The sequence below is a fragment of the Solea senegalensis genome, linkage group LG1 (genome assembly GCF_019176455.1).
Source record: "Solea senegalensis isolate Sse05_10M linkage group LG1, IFAPA_SoseM_1, whole genome shotgun sequence".
Taxonomy (NCBI): Eukaryota; Metazoa; Chordata; class Actinopteri; order Pleuronectiformes; family Soleidae; genus Solea; species Solea senegalensis.
This window is the reverse complement of record NC_058021.1, coordinates 9,191,416-9,210,716: the sequence shown is the minus strand read 5'-3', so window position 1 is coordinate 9,210,716 and position 19,301 is coordinate 9,191,416. Positions and strand designations below refer to the sequence as shown.

General features: G+C 40.4%; 1 protein-coding gene across 2 annotated transcripts in view; it reads left to right on the top strand.

Annotated features, from left to right (window-relative positions):
* Positions 1 to 13,603, top strand: part of kcnn1a (potassium intermediate/small conductance calcium-activated channel, subfamily N, member 1a) — a 45,927-nt gene extending 32,324 nt beyond the window's left edge. Inside the window, exons 5-10 of one of the 2 annotated variants that reach the window (XM_044031159.1) lie at positions 6,561 to 6,702; positions 6,795 to 6,905; positions 7,307 to 7,434; positions 8,702 to 8,710; positions 10,685 to 10,754; positions 12,782 to 13,603. In XM_044031159.1, coding sequence (XP_043887094.1) covers positions 6,561 to 6,702; positions 6,795 to 6,905; positions 7,307 to 7,434; positions 8,702 to 8,710; positions 10,685 to 10,754; positions 12,782 to 13,087 — 766 coding nt within the window. In that variant the 3' untranslated portion in view covers positions 13,088 to 13,603. The remainder of the gene's footprint in view (positions 1 to 6,560; positions 6,703 to 6,794; positions 6,906 to 7,306; positions 7,435 to 8,701; positions 8,711 to 10,684; positions 10,755 to 12,781) is intronic. The other variant, XM_044031167.1, reaches the window with a different exon arrangement.
* The last annotated feature ends 5,698 nt before the right edge of the window (positions 13,604 to 19,301 follow it).

Genomic DNA, 19,301 nt, shown 5'->3' with positions numbered 1-19,301 from the left:
TCATGCAAATTGCAGCACCTTCAAGGATAGGTGGATTTTCTATGGTTTGATGACTGATCCGATAACGTGACTTTAAACTATGCACGCTCTGCAGGCATGGTATTGATTGCTGCCTCTGGCAAAGTCATACACTGAGCCCACAAAGCATAAAAAACAAACATGAATGTGATGAATGCACCGAGATATGATCAGACGATGTACAGAGGATCATGAGCGGAACTGCTCTGTCAAGACGAGCGATAGTGGCTTAAAGTGAAATGTCCCCATATGTTACTGTTAGGCCTGATTTCTACTTAACAAAACAACATTTAAAGAGTCTGACATTTTCAATGCATGCATTCAATGCAAACATGAGTCCTCTGCATAGTAACTGCACACTTTCACACTTATCATCCTCATCAGTAAATCTGTATTAGGAGGTAGAACATTTTAAACTTCTACTGAGGCTGGTGCATCCATTGACCCCGACATGGTAGAATGGTGTAATTATGATGCGCAACAAAATATAAATGGTGCAACTAACATAAGGAACTGCATTTTGGTCACTCATGCATTCTTCTTCTATTTATCTATTTAGAAATTAACATGAAGCAGTTTTGATCATTTTATGTTTAAGTATTTTGGAAAACCATGGTAAATTACTCCCACATTTAAGGGAATAATATCTGTTATGTAGTGTCCTCAGTTGCTTTGTAAGCAGTCTTGTTCATCGACTTGTAGCATGATTTTTCTGTTTTTCTGTCAAATGCCTCCTTTGCTTTTCGTGACTCAGACGCTTCTCTTACTTACTATTTACTATCGCAAAGGGCTATATAAATAATCATGGATTGGTTGATTAAAGTATTAACTAGCATATTTTCATCACTGATAGACAGACTCGTATGAAAATGTCTGATACAGACCTTACAAACATCACGCTCCAGCCTTAAAAACATAAGATGACACATCTTCTGTGTTGGTCTTGCATTTAGATGGACACTCACAGGAAGTCAAAGAAAGGACACGATTGACCTTGCCACATAGCTGTCAGTGATGTACAGCTGCGCTTATATCGCAGTTTTAACGTGTCTGTACTTCATTCTGTGTCTGTAGCAGCAGCTTCACGGCAGGTCTACAGCTGACGTGCTCCCTGCGTGAGACTTTGCAGACCAGCCTTCACGCACTGCCCACACACATCCAGTGTGGCCTCAGCCTACGAGAGTGACTTGCAAGAATCCTCACTTGTTACACCTTGTGTGTATTGTGTGCCGTGATTAGTCTGAATGAGATTCACAAACATCCTCAGTCGTTTCTTGCAGCGGGAGCCTGCGTCACTGCCAAAACTGCAAGTCAGCAAATTAAAGTGATCCCTCGCTCCTGGATTTCACGTTCTAGTCGGTAGACTGCAGTGCATTAGGCACAGCTCATTATTAAAGTGCAATCATATCGCTATCGGTAAGACAAAACCATTTAGTTTCTGGCAACAGATATACAGATGGTGTAACAGGAAGTGATATGCTCCAGAGTGAGGGCTCATTGAGTCCCACTTAATCACAAATTCTTAGTCTAAATTAGACTAACATGGTGAAGCCAGAAGAAGACGATTACTGCAGATACTTTCTGTGTGCATTATTTTTTTTTTTTTTAATCGCAGCGAATGGAACACAAATACTATTAGACCTCATCTTGACTTTGATGAATCCTTCCTTTCACAGTTCTTCAGTGAACACGTGACACTGGAAACTGAGAGAGGAGACAGATGCACTTAAAATGTAAGGTGACGCAAAGTTGCTTAAGTTTGTAAACACTAGAACTTATTTTTACATGTAACATTAGTTGTGTCTCAATACCAACATCAGCATCACTTCACCCAAAAAATACAGATTTATTTTTTACTAATTTCAAAAGCTAAATGTGTTATTTGATCGTCAGATCTGGATCTGAGATATATGTCTTATTCCCACAACAACAGAGGACGTTGGGATTGAAAGAAAATAATAAATACAATTGAGGAAAAAGTCAACGTCCTTCAAAGGAAATAAAAGCCCTATACACTGCCCTACATCTACTTACTGTGTTTAGGTCAAGTGAAATATCTGGAAAAAATCAAATAAATAAAAAAAACAGGTCAAATTTAATCCGACTAAACAAACACTGCAGCATCATAGTTATTTTAAGTTTATTCTTCATTGACCAGTGCATCCTTAATGTGTCTTCAGACCTGATCACAAAAACACATTCAGAGGAGACGTGTGGCCACATTCATGTCTCCAGGAGACACTTGAGACTCGGCTGACGTCCTCTGACCTGCTGCTGTTTCAACTGTGAAATCAAAGTATCCTCAAACTATTCAGGGTCCATGCATTTATTTCTTTGTAGCCACCACCACCACCAGAAAACAACTTATTTCAGGTTACAGCAGTGTGAGTAGGGCTTTCATTCACTCATTCTCACAGTCAGTCTCACACAGACACACACACACACACACATACCAAACACAGAGCCATGTTATTATTAATAATAATAACTTTAAATAAATAAATTTTATTGAGCAACTGAAACATTTTAAATATCAGAATAAATAATGACTACATTATGTCCACGTTATTAATTGAGTCCACTGTAGCAAAGTTAGACATGTTGTTCCTTATAATTCACATCCTATAAACCTGTTTTTTATGTAATTATGTTATGTGCTCAGTCCACTTTGAATGTGCTGCTGCTTGCCCGCTTTGCTTGCCTTGCTTATCAGCTGCGCTGTTAAAACACTGTTAGGTCTGCACTTTTGCAGTTTAATCTGCCCATGTTTACTGCAACTAATACACTCCCCGAGGAGCATCGCCACATATTTGTCCCCGAGTTATCTCCATCTGGGCTCAAATTCATGTATTTCATTGAGGAAAAAAAAAACCTATATATATATATATATATATATATATATATATATATATATATATATATATATTTAAAATGTTTTGTTAACATGAAACCAAAAAGCAGGAGGAAGAGGGGAAGTGCTGTTATTAAGCACATGCAGGGGAGAGCAGCAGAATGCTAACTGCATTCTCTGAAAGTCTTATTGGCGCTTTTCCATTATATACTGTAGTAGCACGAATGCGCCAAACTGACATTGTTTTATACGCAACACAAACACTGAATGACATGGAGGCCATGGTGTTCGCTCTGTGTTTTTTTGTCACACACAAAGCGGACAGCAGCCATGTCTGCTCGCTCTAATGCTGTTGCCGTTTGTTTGATTCTTGTGTCGGACGTCGCCCAGTGACGACACTCTCTGACCAATCACTCTGTCAACGTCATATTTTAGTATCGGCTCAGCTCGCTTGGATCCTCGTCCAGAGCGGGTTCTAAAAAAAGCACCAGGTACCAGCTACTGTCGCTAATGGAAAAGCAATAAAAAACAAAGTAGAGTTGAGTTGAGTTGATTCGAGCCAAGTTGTGCCAGAACTGTATAATGGAAAAGCACCATATGACTGCTGAAGATACTGTAAGTGGAACCACAAGCCTGTTTGTAGCTCTCATAGAGGGAACTTTAAGAATTCTGGTGAGGAATGAGGAGTAAGTAAGAGGCAATTACAACATTATGGATGCCAACAACTGTAAAACACCAAAGAAGAAGAAGAAGGAGGGAAGGGGTAAAATGTAAAAAAAATGTTCTGTTTTCTGAGTATTTGTTCTAATTTCTTACCTTGTTGCCTTAATTGTATTAGCTATGACGTATACAATCAATGGCTTTTCTTCTCTTCTTGAATAAGAAGTGGTGTGTGTGGATGTGTGTGTGTGTGTGTGTGTGTGTGTTTCACTTGAAATCATCATTACCATTCTGTTAAATCAGAGGTTACGAGGTCAGCTTGGAGCGCTGCATTTCCTTTAGACATGTTCCATGTATCATAAGCCCACCTGCACTAAACATAATGGCAGTTTTTGGTTGTGTTGTGTTTTTTTATTACACAACCAGAAAAACACCCAATGCTCTTGACTTGTATGAGACTGAGTTGACCTGGTCATGAGACTGAGTTGACCTGGTGGGTACAAAAACAAACCGCAGAGTCCACGCAGACCCTTTGTTGTTAGTTTCAGTTGTGTTGTGAGTTCGACGTGTCGTGTGGATTGTGCTGTACTCCTCCAAGTTCCAGTGCTCACTCAGGAGTAAATGACAGTATGATTTGATACAGCACTGGATAAATAACCACAGATGTGGCGCCAGAATAATGATTCCACTGCAAAGTGTCTGTCAGAGAGAATTTACCAATGGGGGATAAAACTGTCTGTTATACACACTTTATACCTCTGTTATATGTATACACCTCTATTCTGTCCTGGAATAGGTTGAAAGTGGTGCCAGCTCTTGTCCATGCTATTTCAAAACTCAACACAGTATATTGAGAGCCTTAAAATGCTATTGATTAGCTCCCCATTCAGCCTCTGTCTCTGTTGCTCTATCGCTGTCTTCTACTTGTTTTCACGAGTGGAGAATTATTGAAATGCGTGCATCGTTCAAAGAAAGCCCATCCCCCTTCACAAAAACATTATTGTCAATCACATTGAATGGTCATGTTTACTACAGAGAGAATGCCACTGTAATGGTCGGCATACTATGCTGAAAGGTGCAGCACATATCTGCCTGCCTTGAAGACATGACTCACTGTCTGGATGCCTTGAAGACAAAATGAATGAAATTAACATAGGAGTCACTTGTAATTACAATATTTAGCCAGCTGATGAAGTTTAGCCCCCTGGCAGCTATCAAAGGGCAGCTGCTGAAGTGTTGGGATGCAGGTAAAAGAGACAGGGGTGTCAAATTCAATGAGCTTCTTCCTTTGTTACTCATCCATCCTCCCCCCCTCTGTTTAAAAATGAAAGCCCGTCTAAGAAGACGCACAATCCCCCTTTCCACCTGGTGATACTTTTCTCATTTGTCAGAGGTGGCTTTAATCTCTAAATGGACTCCAGGTTCGCCCGTTGCTCCCCTGCTCTCAATATACTGGATTTGTAGCATGCAGGTTGCAGATTTCTATTTTTTATTCCTGCATGGTATGGTACAGACTGCTTCTCTGCATGTCATTTAAGAAGCTTGAAACCCACCAACTGCACACGTTGTTTTTTTTGTCATTCTGAGGGAAAAGAAGTGGGCAATTTTCCCCCTGATTCACAGCATAAAGAAAAACTTGAGAGTGGGAGTTTTAGGAACTGCAGAGGGCATGATTTGTTGATTTATGATATTTGGTAACAATGAACTGTCTTGGAGGAGAAGATGAAGCAGGTTTTTGGCTTCTTTTCTGGTGGATAGAAGAACTAAAGAAATTCATGGTCTGGCCCCAAGTGTTCTAGTCTGTACTTGTGTACTAATTAGAGGTGATTGCTCAAGCCATTTTAAGTCCACATGCTGGGTCACTGCAGGATAGTTCAAAGTCGTTAACAATTCATGATTGGCCCAGTGAGAGTCCCCTTCAGAGAATCCCGAACAAAATCCCAAGGAATTACACTCCATCTCCTTTGTCTCGTTAGAATTATGTTCCTGAGATGTTGTCTTCAAGTGTGTGATGAATATTTGATTCTAAATTCAAAATTCAATCTTATCTGATCTCCTCCTAGACAGCCCATTGGGAATAATCAGACGAGTTGAATGAGGGTGGGCGGATGAGGCAGATTTGTCTCCGTGATAGATTTTTGTCTTGCTGCAAAAGGTATGGGAATGTCATCATTAATCCGGCTTTGTACAGTGTGTTTTTTTTATAGAACCATCTTTGTATATGCACTGCAGGCCTTTGGATTGACAGTTCAAGCATGGCTGTCAGCTATTTTCAGCAAACAACATGTTTGAAGTGATGATTTGCATTCTCAAACCTATTTTTGGGGGCAGTATAACAAAACTGCAGCCAATGAGCCAATTGTCAGTTTGAAGTAATGCAGCAGTGTATGTGTATTTTTGGATGCACTGACATTATCGTAGTTGAGTTGCCATATTCAAATCAAGTCTGACCTGCAGTAGCCTGTCACCAGTCACTTACAGTGACCTGGCTCGTCTGTGTCACTGGACATGTTTTCTGAAATGTAATTTCTATGCTGATGTTCACCAAGAGCAAGTGAACATGAACAAGAAACACATGGTTAGTGGTTTTTCCCTCTGTTTGAAATGATTGCATCCAAATTCTTTAGATCACGGACACTATTTGCTTTTTTTTCTGTCTGCATCACTTTAGGTTTCCTTCCCATCACACATATTTCTCCATAAACTTTCTGAGAGAGAAATGACTCAAATAAAATAAAATAACAAACAAACATTGTTTGTATTGATGCTATAATTATCTTTTATTTTGTTTCTCAGATTTTGGCACAGTTTCTTTGGACTGTGCTTCAAACTAAGTGTACAAAACGGATGTAAAACCTTATGCCATGATGTCTTCCTCCTCCTCCTCTTCACCACCTCCACCTCTTCCACCCACCCACTCCTGTTTGGTTCACACAGCACCACGTCATTCTCTAGCATGCTCATGTTCAAGAAAATGTGTGCAGCTTTTCCTGACTGTTTGTCCCACTTCTGCTTATCTTCATCACCGCAGGTATCATGACAAACAGGAAGTGACCAGTAACTTCCTGGGAGCCATGTGGCTCATCTCGATTACCTTCCTCTCCATCGGCTACGGGGACATGGTACCACACACGTACTGTGGGAAAGGCGTGTGTCTGCTTACAGGGATTATGGTAGGCTCCTCTTTTTTATTAATGAGGTTAACAAATCGCATGTTGATGAACAAACTCACTAACAAAATACTTACTTTTTTGCACCTTAACAGGGAGCCGGCTGCACTGCACTGGTGGTCGCAGTGGTAGCCAGGAAGCTGGAGCTGACCAAGGCTGAGAAGCACGTCCACAACTTCATGATGGACACACAACTCTGCAAACGAGTGAGTCACTGTGTAGAGTCACTTTTGGAATAACTCATATATTTTGTCTGCATATTCATACTCTAACAGTATAATATAATTATAGGCTAATAACTTTTAGAAGCAATTTAAAACCAGTCCAGGTTTTTGTTTATAGTGGAAAAGGACTCCTTTGTATCCAGGTAATTATCTTATTATTTTATTTTTACTTTGTCATCCTGACCCAAAGCTTAAAAAGCTGATTTACAGTGTGTCCTCCATGTAAATGCCCCACACTTAAAAACGTGACTCTATTGTCATACATTTTGCCTTTTGCACACAATTCCTTTTGAATTTCCCGACATGTTATTGTTGCATTGTGTGTTCCCTTACACTATTCTGTGCCGTTAATATTGAGGATCCTTCTCGACCTTGTTTGACAGGTAAAGAACACAGCTGCCAATGTACTCAGGGAAACATGGCTCATCTACAAACACACTAAGATGGTCAAAAAGATAGATCATGCCAAGGTGCGGAAACACCAGCGCAAGTTTCTCCAAGCCATTCACCAGTAAGTCCTGCACTGCATTTGTTTTGTGTGTAAATCTGTAACTGACTGATGTTTGAGCGTTCTTAAAATCTAAACCTACAATTATAAAAAAGAAGTATCATGATAGAGATTTCATCACCCTTGACTTAACCCTAACCCACATATTAAATTCTATCAAACTCTTGATTTAGCTTCAGATTCAGTTATAACAATATTTCTAGTTAATGTATAATTTTTGCTTGGATATGAACAGGATTTTCAGAAAACTGACTCCTCTTTGTCTTTGTATTTTGTTTTTTTAAATCAAAAATCAAACCACGATATTTGCCTTTATGCATGGGGTGAATTTAATGGTGGTGGTCCTGTCATGTTTTCACTGTTGCAGTCAGATCTTGCAGGACTAATGAGGTTACCCACGGGGGGGGCGGGGGGGGGGACATATATAAAAAACAATTTGAATTCAATTTGGAGTGTTCCAATAAATATCAATATCAGAAACTTGATTGATCAGAAATGTTATTTTTATGAATTAAGATGTTCAGTCTATAGCAGGGGTGTCAAACCCAGGTGTGACATAAAGAACAATTTGATCTCAAGTATCATAATAACCTAATAGTTTTCCTCTTTGTTTTACATTTTAAAGAAGTATATTTTTACAAAACTAATCTAATAAACAACCTGAAAAATAAGTGCAATTTCTCCAATATTATGCCTAAGTTGCATGTGACTTACAGATCACAGTGGATCTACAAAGGTACAACACATTTAGACAAAGGTATCTGGAACTGGAAAATACAGTAGTTTGTACAGTATAAATTCAAATAAATTCATCCTGGGGGCCAGATTGGACCCTCTGGTGGGCCGATTCTGGCCCGTGGGCCGTATGTTTGCCACCCCTGGTCTATAGGATTTTCTTTATTCTTGAATGTAACTTGTGGTACAAAATATTGAAGATGTACAGCTAATCAATGATTTCCTGTGTAAATGTAGTGGTAGCTTTGGTAGAATCCCCTCTAGTGTTTGGTTCAATGTCCTCCTATACTGTAGTACCATTTCCTGTGATGGTTCTGCTCCCACACATGCGTAGGCTTTCACGTGCATACATAAGCAAACACACTGCAGTAGTGTAATGGTCCTCCCTGTTCCCCTCCCCGTCCCCCTCTCCCTCCGACCCCCAGTTTTACCCTGTGCTCACAGTGACAAGTGTAATGGTTTCACTCGTTTCGTGAATGTTGTGGGGTTAAAACTCTGTATTGTGTTCTGTCTTTGTTTTGCTCTATCACTGCAGAGCTCAGAAGTAAGTTGAGTCTTATATGTATCCTCCTCCTACTGTTTCCTCAACATCCTCCCACTCCTCCTCCTCCTCCTCCTCCTCTCCATGTCTGCGTTTGACATGCATGAAAAAAGCGTCACCAAAAAAAAAAGCAAACGACTATGCTGGATGCTGAATTGTTTTTGGTTTTTCTTTGACTTCAGTGTTCCATTAACTCCCCTCTCCCTCCCATTCCCTCCTCGAACGGAATGACCCCCAAAACAAGCATCAACATTTTGCCACCAGTGTCAGTAGTGGAGGGTTGTCTGGAGAGAACGTGTGAAAGAGAAAGCATCTTGCACAGAATGAGCTTGAAGTTTTGTTGGCTTGGCCAGCAGTTCATAATCATCTACGATGTACTGTATAATGTCGTCCATGATTAATATAGCTACTCTGGAGGCTATATTAACCTGCATCAGCAGAACTCATCCTACACTCCTGATGATTTTGTGATGGTGTGAACACACACACACACACACACACGATGTACTGTTACTGTAGTTCTGATGAGGTTCAAGTGTTTGCTGTTGTTTTATTATTGATTTTGGCTTCATATATGTATTTATTTATTTATTTATTGGTTGTCCTTCTCTTTTATATGATCAAACAGCAATGCTTGTACATGACATTGATGACACAACGTTTAGTTTAGGGGGTGGGGGGCTCTGTAGAATAAAACTGCACTCATTTTTATGTCACACCAACATGTAGCGCTTGCACCTTTTCACCTGAATTCCACAACAGACGTAAGGGATAACAAAGCGGAGCAAACAGACACACCGGAGCTGTAACTGTTTCCCACAGAGATTGAGAAACAAGCGAGCAGTCTCACTCTCCTCTGATGTACTGATTTGCACATGAATAAATGCCCTTGAATGTCATCCTGTCTCTTAATTTGCCGAACAGGGAAATTCTCCCTCTCTGCGCGACGCCACCGCTAACAATGCCACATTACTCACGTCAGCGTTAACAGTCCTCGTCGTGTCGTAGTGTGTTTGATTTGGTATAAGGAGGCACAGCGTCGCACAGTATGTCCATGGTATCGTCGCGCAACTAATTTTAGGTGTGCAGACTCACATTTCATTGTTCACAAAGTCACTCACAGTCACTGCACGCTCACTGAATGACCAGTGTGTGTATATATATACAAAGTGCTACCACTGAGCTGTGTGCAGCACTGACAAAGGGCATGTCATATTTTTCCTTTCTTTTTCTTTTTCTTTTTTTAAATGTCTCACTCAACGAGATGCCAATGTTTTGATTTCAAACATAGGTTTTGAGAGTGTTCTTCTGTGGAAGCATATTGCACTCTTGCTGGAAACAAAAAAAAAAAAGAGCATGCGTAGTCATAGCAATGTTATGATTTTTGTTATATTGAGATTTTGATGTTCTTGTTTTAAAACATTCTTTCAGGGTTTTAACAAGATCATCTCTCTGCATCTCGCACTGAAGAGACGCTAACGTAATTGTTGTGTGGAGGACTTACTACTTCATTATGAGAAAAAAAAAGATCTTGATATAACAAGAAAAAAGACCCACTTGTTATTTATTTAGTCAATTGTTTCATTATTTTCCAAACTTAATGTGGTATGCTTCCACAATTGTTGCATGTGTTGGTTGGTATTGCATTTACCAAGACCAGGAATGCTTATAATATGTTTATATATACATGTATATATGTATATGTATATATACGTATATATGTAAAGTACATACACTTACAGTGCATGCAGGCTGTCTCTCTTTTTGACATCATTAATAAGAGAGCACTCCTGATAATTATCTGTTATTACTCCTCCCTCTTTCTTCCCTATTGGCCTTCTCTGCCCCCTCCATGACCCCAAACCACCTTTATGCTCCTCTTCTGCAAACGCCCCCCCTCCCCTTCACTTTCTCCTATATGTCTACTTCCTCCTTTCCCACCCTTTCCTGCTTCCCCCTTCCTGTGACTCCACCCAGACTGCGCAGTGTAAAGATGGAGCAGAGGAAACTCAACGATCAAGCCAACACACTGGTGGACCTGGCAAAGGTAAGCCACCTTTACTTTTATGTATTATTTATGCATCTTTAAACTATTAGAGTCCATTTCTTTTGCGGCACTAATCAATAACCGTGTATTAACAATGGCTCAAATTACTTTGTGTAATGAGAAGATGCTCTTTAGTGATCACTCCGCAGAGACTTATTCACTTATCCAAAACTATGCAGGCCCATATATTCTTTATGGGGTTTGATGTGGATTGTGTTGTGTCCGTGACAGTGCCAAGGCCTTTCCATAGTCAATTCCAATATGTCTCTTTTATCTTAATTGAAAGCCATTAGGGCTTGGATGAGCAGCTTTTAGATGACTGGACATTCATTTATCAGAACAAACTCGACAGGTGGAAGATGAAAAGTTGTCTCAGTAGCTGCTGGTGATCGCATATTTAACGTAAAGTCAAGCATTGCAGAGCACCATAGTACAGATACACTCAGACATGACTTGCAGTTTCACTACAGCGTACGAGCTGGACGGTGAAAGCTGTGTAAATAGTGTGATGTCATACCAACACGACAAAATGCAACCGCCAATAAGTTCCATGAAGGAAAACACGATACAGTAAACAAAGAGTAACAATGGAGAACATCCAGCAGTCTGTGTTCTGGCTGTTTATCACAAGAAGCAGACAAGCTTTGAGAGGAGGCTGCCAACACTGACATTTTTCCTGACTGTCAAACTTTAGTGATGATTTTCTGTTCAACACTGTTTCAATATGCATTGTAACTGACTGGGTTCCAAGAACTGGGCCAGAATAGATTTGTTATTGCTTAAGGTGACAGGTTCCCCGAGGTTAAATGCTGGGTGTAGGAGCATTAGTGATTAATGCACAATTACTTCTTTGAGTAAAAATTCTTATAAGGAGTGCTATTGTGGACCTTTGATGTTATTAAAACCTTATTAGATAAAGGGTGGCGTGGACCTTTGATAGCTATGATAGGTAGATATGTACTAGAAAATATCGAGCAATTTGTCTCGGTGGGCGTGTCCATTAGAAGCTGTGTTATGTTACTGTTACATCTATAAATCTGACAATCCAGTCATTGTGGTGTTGTAATCAAAGATACAGGACATTGACTGAAAAGCCTGGATCACTCACTTTGAGGTACTTGACCACAACCGCTCATTAATCCATCACAAACTGTATGTGGCTGTAAGAAGGTGAAAGCAGTCATGACTCAGCAGTTTGTGTCCTGCTGTATAAAAACGTCAGCTGACCCACCAGCACGTACCATGAGGAGGTTCAAAGGGAGGTGCATGACTGCGGTCTCATTTGATGTGGATGACATTTGGTCTCCGGAGTGTGTTTTAAAAGGATCTAAGGCCAGCACCTTTAATGTGTGTTTACTCTGGCCTTACTCTGCTTGATGGTCGGATCTATCCGCATACGCCCTTCAGTAGTTCAGTGGTTCACTGTCTCTTTATATATACATATATATATATATGGAGAATGAGAAGTAGTCCTTTGATTTATATATAGGGCAGAAATCAAACGTTGTTACTTTTATTGAGCTGCATTCCTTTTAAACTCATAATGTCAAAATGATGAATACTCACAATATATGGCATTATATTTTATAATCCATAAAACTGTCAGTGTGTGAATAGCAACATTGCATGTAAAGTGTAGGTCTGCTGCGTACATTAACATCAGGCCCACTGCATCTACATTTGGAACAATAAATGCCTAAGTAATAATGACACTTTTCATTATGGAAATAAGCCGTGTCAAGTAAATACATAAAGCACTGAAGCCCTTCCTGGGCTGTAAATGGACCTGGAGAAGCTGGTTGTTAAATCAGAGGGAACATCTATGCTGACTTGCTGAAACTGTACATCTGCTCATGCACACTGTCATTATTTCTTCCTCTCCAGACTGAGTAATTTAGTTTAAAAAAAAATTAACCCTAATATACATACATCCCTTTTTAAGTGCATTTTTAATGGTATTAAGTTATTCTGTCATCCTCTTCTTCATCCTTCCACGTAAATGCATTTACTTTCTCTCCCTCATTTAGACCCAGAATGTGATGTATGACCTGGTGTCAGAACTACAGGAACGCAGTGAGGAGCTGGACAAGCGCATCGGTACACTAGAGGACAAGCTGGACTCTGTGACGGGCAGCCTGCAGGCGCTGCCCTGCCTCATCTCCCAAGCCATAACCCAGCAGCAGCAGGACTTCCTGGACGGCTTTGTTCACCGCTTTCGTCCCGCCTCGCTAGCCTCAGAGCGCTCCGAACGCTCTGAGCGATCCTGGACTTCCACCGCCCGTAGGAGGCGCTCGCCGTCCACAGCACCACACACGTCCTCTGATAGTGGATAACCCTGACAAACCGCTCCTCGATCTCCTTCGAGCCCCACCTTTCCCAAACCAACGTGTCACCTCAGTCTGCTCCATCTAAAGCTGTCCCTGTAACCACTAGAGAGTCCATTTACTGGACTAATAATGAACCCATATCTTGGCACCTAGCCTGATCCATGCCCCTTACTCTCTACCTTACACCCTTCCCTTCTTCCCCTCCTCCACAGACAACATCAAACCCAAAACCAATTCCTCTATGACTGAGCCTCTCAGCACAGGACTGGATCAGAGCTACTCCAAAAGAAATGCTAGTGAAGACTTAAATAAAGTAAAAACACAAATGCATCCAAAAACCGAAAAAGAGGGGGGGAGGGAGACTGAAAAACTGAGATAAAGTAGAGATATGGTTTATGTTTTAGCCATTGTATGGCTGTTCAAGTTAGCTTTTTTGTAAAAGCCCTTGTATAGTAAAAAATGACTGAGTTCAGGGTCGCTGGGGTGAGAGCTGGCTATCACACCGGAGAGTCCTTAACCATGAGGGGGTTGGTCTGTGGAGCTGAGGGCCTCTGCTCACCTGCTGGCCCTTCCAGACCATGGAGAACATCAGTCCACCCATCTGTCAGTCTATCTGTTTGTCCGATGAGAGGAGGGAGACAAACCGCTGGATTTCCCTTTCAAAAGACTTAAGTGTTGTGGATTCTTTCCCATAGGTTAGAGTGAAAGCTTTAGAAGAGGCAATGAAAGCGCTGACCTCTGGTCAGTGTTTGAAAATGCAGGGAGGGGATGGAAACCTGCTCCACAAAAGAGTAAAAGGGGTCACGTATGGCATTACTACTGGGTAGGAAAAAATTACACAATTGCCAACTTCAAGGTTACAGCTTCCTTGATCTTACCAAGGAAAAAAATGAGAGCGACTATCTTTTTTAGTTACATATTGACATGTGATTTTTCAGTGCCTGAATGTATAAATAGTAGAGGGTTATTTAATTACTAATTTCAGAGCTTTTTTACGATGTTAACAGTCTGAATACAGCATTGCATTCCTTTTTCAGATACATTCCTCTCCAAAATTTGAAAGAAAATGTCTTAATGTAATGCATAGCATTGCCTCCATTACACAGCAAACCTAAATGTTTCAATTATTGTTTTTTTCTATTTATACTAACACCATTAGAAATGAAAAAAGTTGTTCAGAGAGGAAGTGAAAGCGAGACACGAAGAATCATTTTGAGTGTGTATGTCGGAGAACAGGTTCACCTTTAGCTCAATGCTGCACACTCATGCACACGACGACGAAATATAATATACAGTAGTCTACCTTTCTTACCGCCACCAATTAGAGCTTCCTGTGGTCTTCAGATAATGGCATGGCTTGAGGTCTGCTGGTGTATTTGGCCACACCCATCTCTGGTTGAACTGAGGAACCAAAATCTCACAATCTTTTTAGGATGGCTTAATGAATTTTATGATTTTGATTTTTATTGTTCTTAATTTTTTTTTTGTTTGTTTGTTGTATTTCTTTCTATACTTTTCTCCTTTTAAAACAAAAAACTAAATTGTCCTCTTTTTGACAATACCTAGGGGTTTCCCAGTTGCAGAACCTAGACAGTTGCAGTAATATAATGTATTTCCTGTTAAATATGAGGTTTAAAAAATAAATAAATAGAAGAAGAAAAAAAAAATCAATATTACAAAGGACTCCTAAAAGCATACTAATAAAAGTGCTGACGCAACTGTGATGGTTACATAATAGTAAATTGTTCCCTCAGCAAGTTTAAAAGAAGATTTTTACATTTTTGGGACTGATGCCAATTCAACCTACCAATCCACTCACTAGCTTAGAAAGATACCACAGCATTGTCATACCAGATAGGCCAATATGAAGCTATGGTTAGCTACTGAAGCTGGAAACTTATCTTAGCTTACCTTAGCTTAGCTTTGTTTCACGTTAGATTACAACAGTTTACTTTAGCTTCAAGGCAGGAAATGGTGAAACAGCTCTATCCAAAATGACATACAGGATTTCTCTTCTGCTTAATCTGTTTAAAAGCTGAATTGTAAATAACGCTGTCACTTAATGGCGACAATTAAGACTCCAGGAAATAATGCCCCCAAAACAAAAACACAACGCTACTCTTTGTTTTGTTTTTTTGGAGTAAATGCATTGATTTGAGTTATTTCTCCTTATTCTATGTTTATATTTAAGTTAAGTTAGCTGGCGACTTGAGGTAATTCCATTTTCACCGTCACGTTTGAGAGAGTATTTGCGTCTCAGCTTTAAAATGTCAATGAGGTGTGTTTCTATAAAGAAATGAATTTGAAAAGTGAAAATTGTAAAGGCATGGAGTATGAGACATCCTCGCGTTGTAATGACTAGTACATGTATGACCTGAAAAGAAATACTTTGAGTTTTTAATCATTTAAAAAAAAAAAAAAAGAAGTTGCCCATGGGAAGTCAGCGGGTTAGCAGGCTAGCATGCTGTCCTAAAGTTTGCTCAAAGTTAGATATTATCAAAAGGATAATATTAAATCTTTGCTTTCTAAACATCTTCACGATATCTCAAGGTAATGCTCATACACTGTACTGCAGCGTTGAGCTGAGCTTGGGCTAAGCCCTGTGAGTCCTGTCTCCCACTGATTCTGAACTGGACAGAAAGAGACTCTGAGATGATACAAGTGGAACTTAATCAAGCATGAATATTAGGGTTTTTTTTCCTTTCAACTTAAGTTAATGAAGCATGATTCTTTACTTGCCCCACATCTTGCCACTTCTCATTCAGTGCTACACTATACTCCAAGTATGAGGGGATCTATCATGCCATTAGAGTCTGTTTTTCCCGTATCTTATCCCGATTACGGCCTCACCTTCCCATTTATATCTAAGGTCTCCACCTCTTCGTTACACCAGAGCTTTAGTCTCATGTTTGTCATCTGTCATCATTAAGAACTTCAGTCCTCCCATACACAAAGTGGCTTCCCAAATGGCTCGCAGCCAAGATGTCTGGTTGGCTGCAACAGAAAGGAAGAAGCAGGGGAACCCCCAGGTCTTATTCCATGTTACACTCTTACTGTGTAATATTAGATGCTTGAGTGTCAAGAGAGAGGTTAGGGTGCCGGTGTTGACAACTTCATCCTTTACCAGGCAACAGGAAATAGAAGACTGAAAATAATAGAATGATGAGAGCCATAGCTCATTTACTGACATACTTCGGTTTTGTCCTGAGGGATTGAGAACAGCAAGGGTGGGTGCCCTGTAAATATGACCTCATTGTAGATGTCGCCAATTAAATGGGACAAATGGTGCCCGCAGAGGTAAAGGTAACTGGGTGCAATGCACAGCATCCTTGAATGGTTGAAATGGAAAGGTTTTTGAATCCTGGCAAATTAAAAGATCATGTTTTTATCAGGTTTTTTCTTCTGCTGTTGGAGCTATGATCAGATTGCTGTTTTGTTTCTTTGTTTTTTTTTAAATGAAGTTGTGAAGTTGTTTTTTTTCAGTCCTTATCCTGTAACAACAAAGTCCTGCCAAAACACCATTCCAATATTTAATAGTGACCCAATTTTATCCTAGACAACAACAAACGCATAGTATTTTGTAGTGAAGTGAGGGACATTCATGATGTTATTCTGATGATGGTAGATGAGTCAAAGTGATAAACCCAGAGTCTTTTATTATTCAGAAAATGTAGGCTTTTTCACACCGCAGGCGTCAGAACACACTTCAACTGAATAATAAGAGTGAAACAACCCCAAAAGTGAAGAAATGTAACCCAACCATTGTTCTGTGTACACTGCCACATGATGCATAATGTACGTAGTAGCACTGGAATAAATCAACTTTTAATGGATGGCAAATGGGTTGAACATATTCTCTGTATACTGTTTCGCTCTTCCTTCATTTTGCAGGTGAACTTTTGTCCTAGCAAGGAGAGACACCAAGGTGAAATCATTAAAGACTGTCTTCAGCTATGACCATCACTCTTTCTTTAATTTGAAATAATTTATCATGTTTCATTTTCACCAGTAAATCGGAAAAAAAAAAAAGAAGAAGAAGAAAGAAGTACACACTATAATCCTGCATTGTATGTCCTCCAATCATCTAAAACCACCAGACACACAAGGTCTAACCCCCAGAGGAAGTGGAAGTGGCAGCATCCTAAAGCTAATTGGGACTCTGCAGAGTGGGTTGGCACAAGTGTCGACAGATACAGACACCACATGTATCTTCCTGTAAATCTGTCTTCCTGTGAGACATCTGAAAATATGATTACAGGAGGACATATTGATTTGAACATGGACACCACTCCAGAGGACACACAGCTGCTGGGGTACCGTTCCAAGGTGAACTATGGGGAGTATACACACACACACACACACACACACACAACCATTAATGGTCAAATAATAAGCTACTATCCATGTCCTCATGCACAAACAAGACTCAGCCTGGTTATTTACAGCCAAACCAGGAGTGAGGTGACAGCAGACCCATAACCTGCAAGAGTGACAGACTCGCTCACCCTGTGGTTGTTGCTACACAACCCCAAAGACATGCATCAGTGGAAACACTGCACCGCTCCTTTGCCAATGATCCCTCCCTTGAGTACAGAATAATTGAATGAATTATTGCTCATATCTTTCGATATGATAGACATGACCACACAAGGCTTCAAACATACACTAATAGATCAAATCATCTCTTTATTTTACCTTTTAAGCCAAAACAAAGAAAATGGAAAGACTGCACCCTGGTTAGATCGTCCCCTGAACATGCAAGCCTTCCATTATTCCCTCTTCAACAATATCGGTCTCTTAATGAACGCAGTGAATTCTTGTGTTAAAGTGAGAAAAGCCAGAAAAGTACTAATTACCAGAGATCTCCCATAGCAGGCACTGAAGATGAGAGACAAAAGAAGGGAGAGGGTTTCAGAGGATTGTAGATGACCCCTCGACTGAGGAAGGACACGGGGGGTGTGGAATCGGCTTGCGGGCTTCACGATCGTCCCACTGAGTCGGGAGGTTCTTTGGGGACAGCAAGGAAAGACATTTACTCAATTTATTACAGGCCCCACTTTTCTCCCCATCTGCCCTGGGAGCTAATAGCCAGCAGCTGCATTATACTTAATGCCATCACTATCACTTCTGGCTAACATGGTTTGGCACACACTCAGGGAAATCAGAAAGAATAGCAGTATTGATCTTGCAGGGGTTTTTTTTTTGGCCTTGCTTAATGTACGGTGCTGTAGTGGTGGAGAGTGGGTGTGAAGGGCCTTTTCATTGCATCAAATGTTTTTTTGAGTGTCTTTTATTTCAGCGTTCAATAATCATTCCTCTCTTTCTCATTCTCTCTCTGTGTTTATCTGCATCTCTTCCTCTGCTGCACATCCCTCTCTCTCTCTCTCTCTCTCTCTCTCTCTCTCCCATAGATCAGCCGCAGAATTAACTGATACAAATATGATTGTCTGCTGGACGCTGCTGTTGCATCCCTGCTTCATTTAGCTGTGGAGGAGGAAGGACAAAAAAGCCCTTTCTGCAGCCCTCAGGACGTGGAGCATTAAAGTGTACATGTATGTATCTGCATTATACACATGATCACATATACACACGTAGCCCGTCGTGTGTCCTTCACTTGACACAATCAGTCCAGGAAAGGAATTCACATCAGTGATGATCCCATCTTATTCAATTTGTTGAGACGATGTTTGTTTTACATTTGCAAAACACTGTAAATGCTATTTAAGACGTAACTTAAGATTTAGCGTGACAGGTGTCATAATAATTTCACATTTCCATTGTATGTTTTATGCACATACACGATAAATTAATCTTTGCTATTTATTCAGATGAACATAGACATTCAGAGAGCAGCCAGACTTTTATTTATCTTATGCGTTTAACTAGTGGCCGATACTGTACTGTATATGATCCATGATTTTTACATTGTTCTGCAATTGTTCTGACACCTGCACTGGCAAGTACGGTGCAAGCATGGCAGCGCCAGACGAGGTACTGAAGCCCCAGGCTGAGGCCACTTGTGGGACTCACTAGTGAGTTAGGAGAGTTGGTTGCATTATGAGTATACTGTACTGTATTAGCAATGAGTACTGTTCTCTCTCTCTGTGTGTGTTAAGCAGTAGATGAGGTTGGTGGTTGTGGAGGAGGAGGAGGAGGAGGAGGAGGGGAGGACACTGAAGACGTCCTTGCCCTGAGCTTTCTCTACATGAAAAGCATTTCT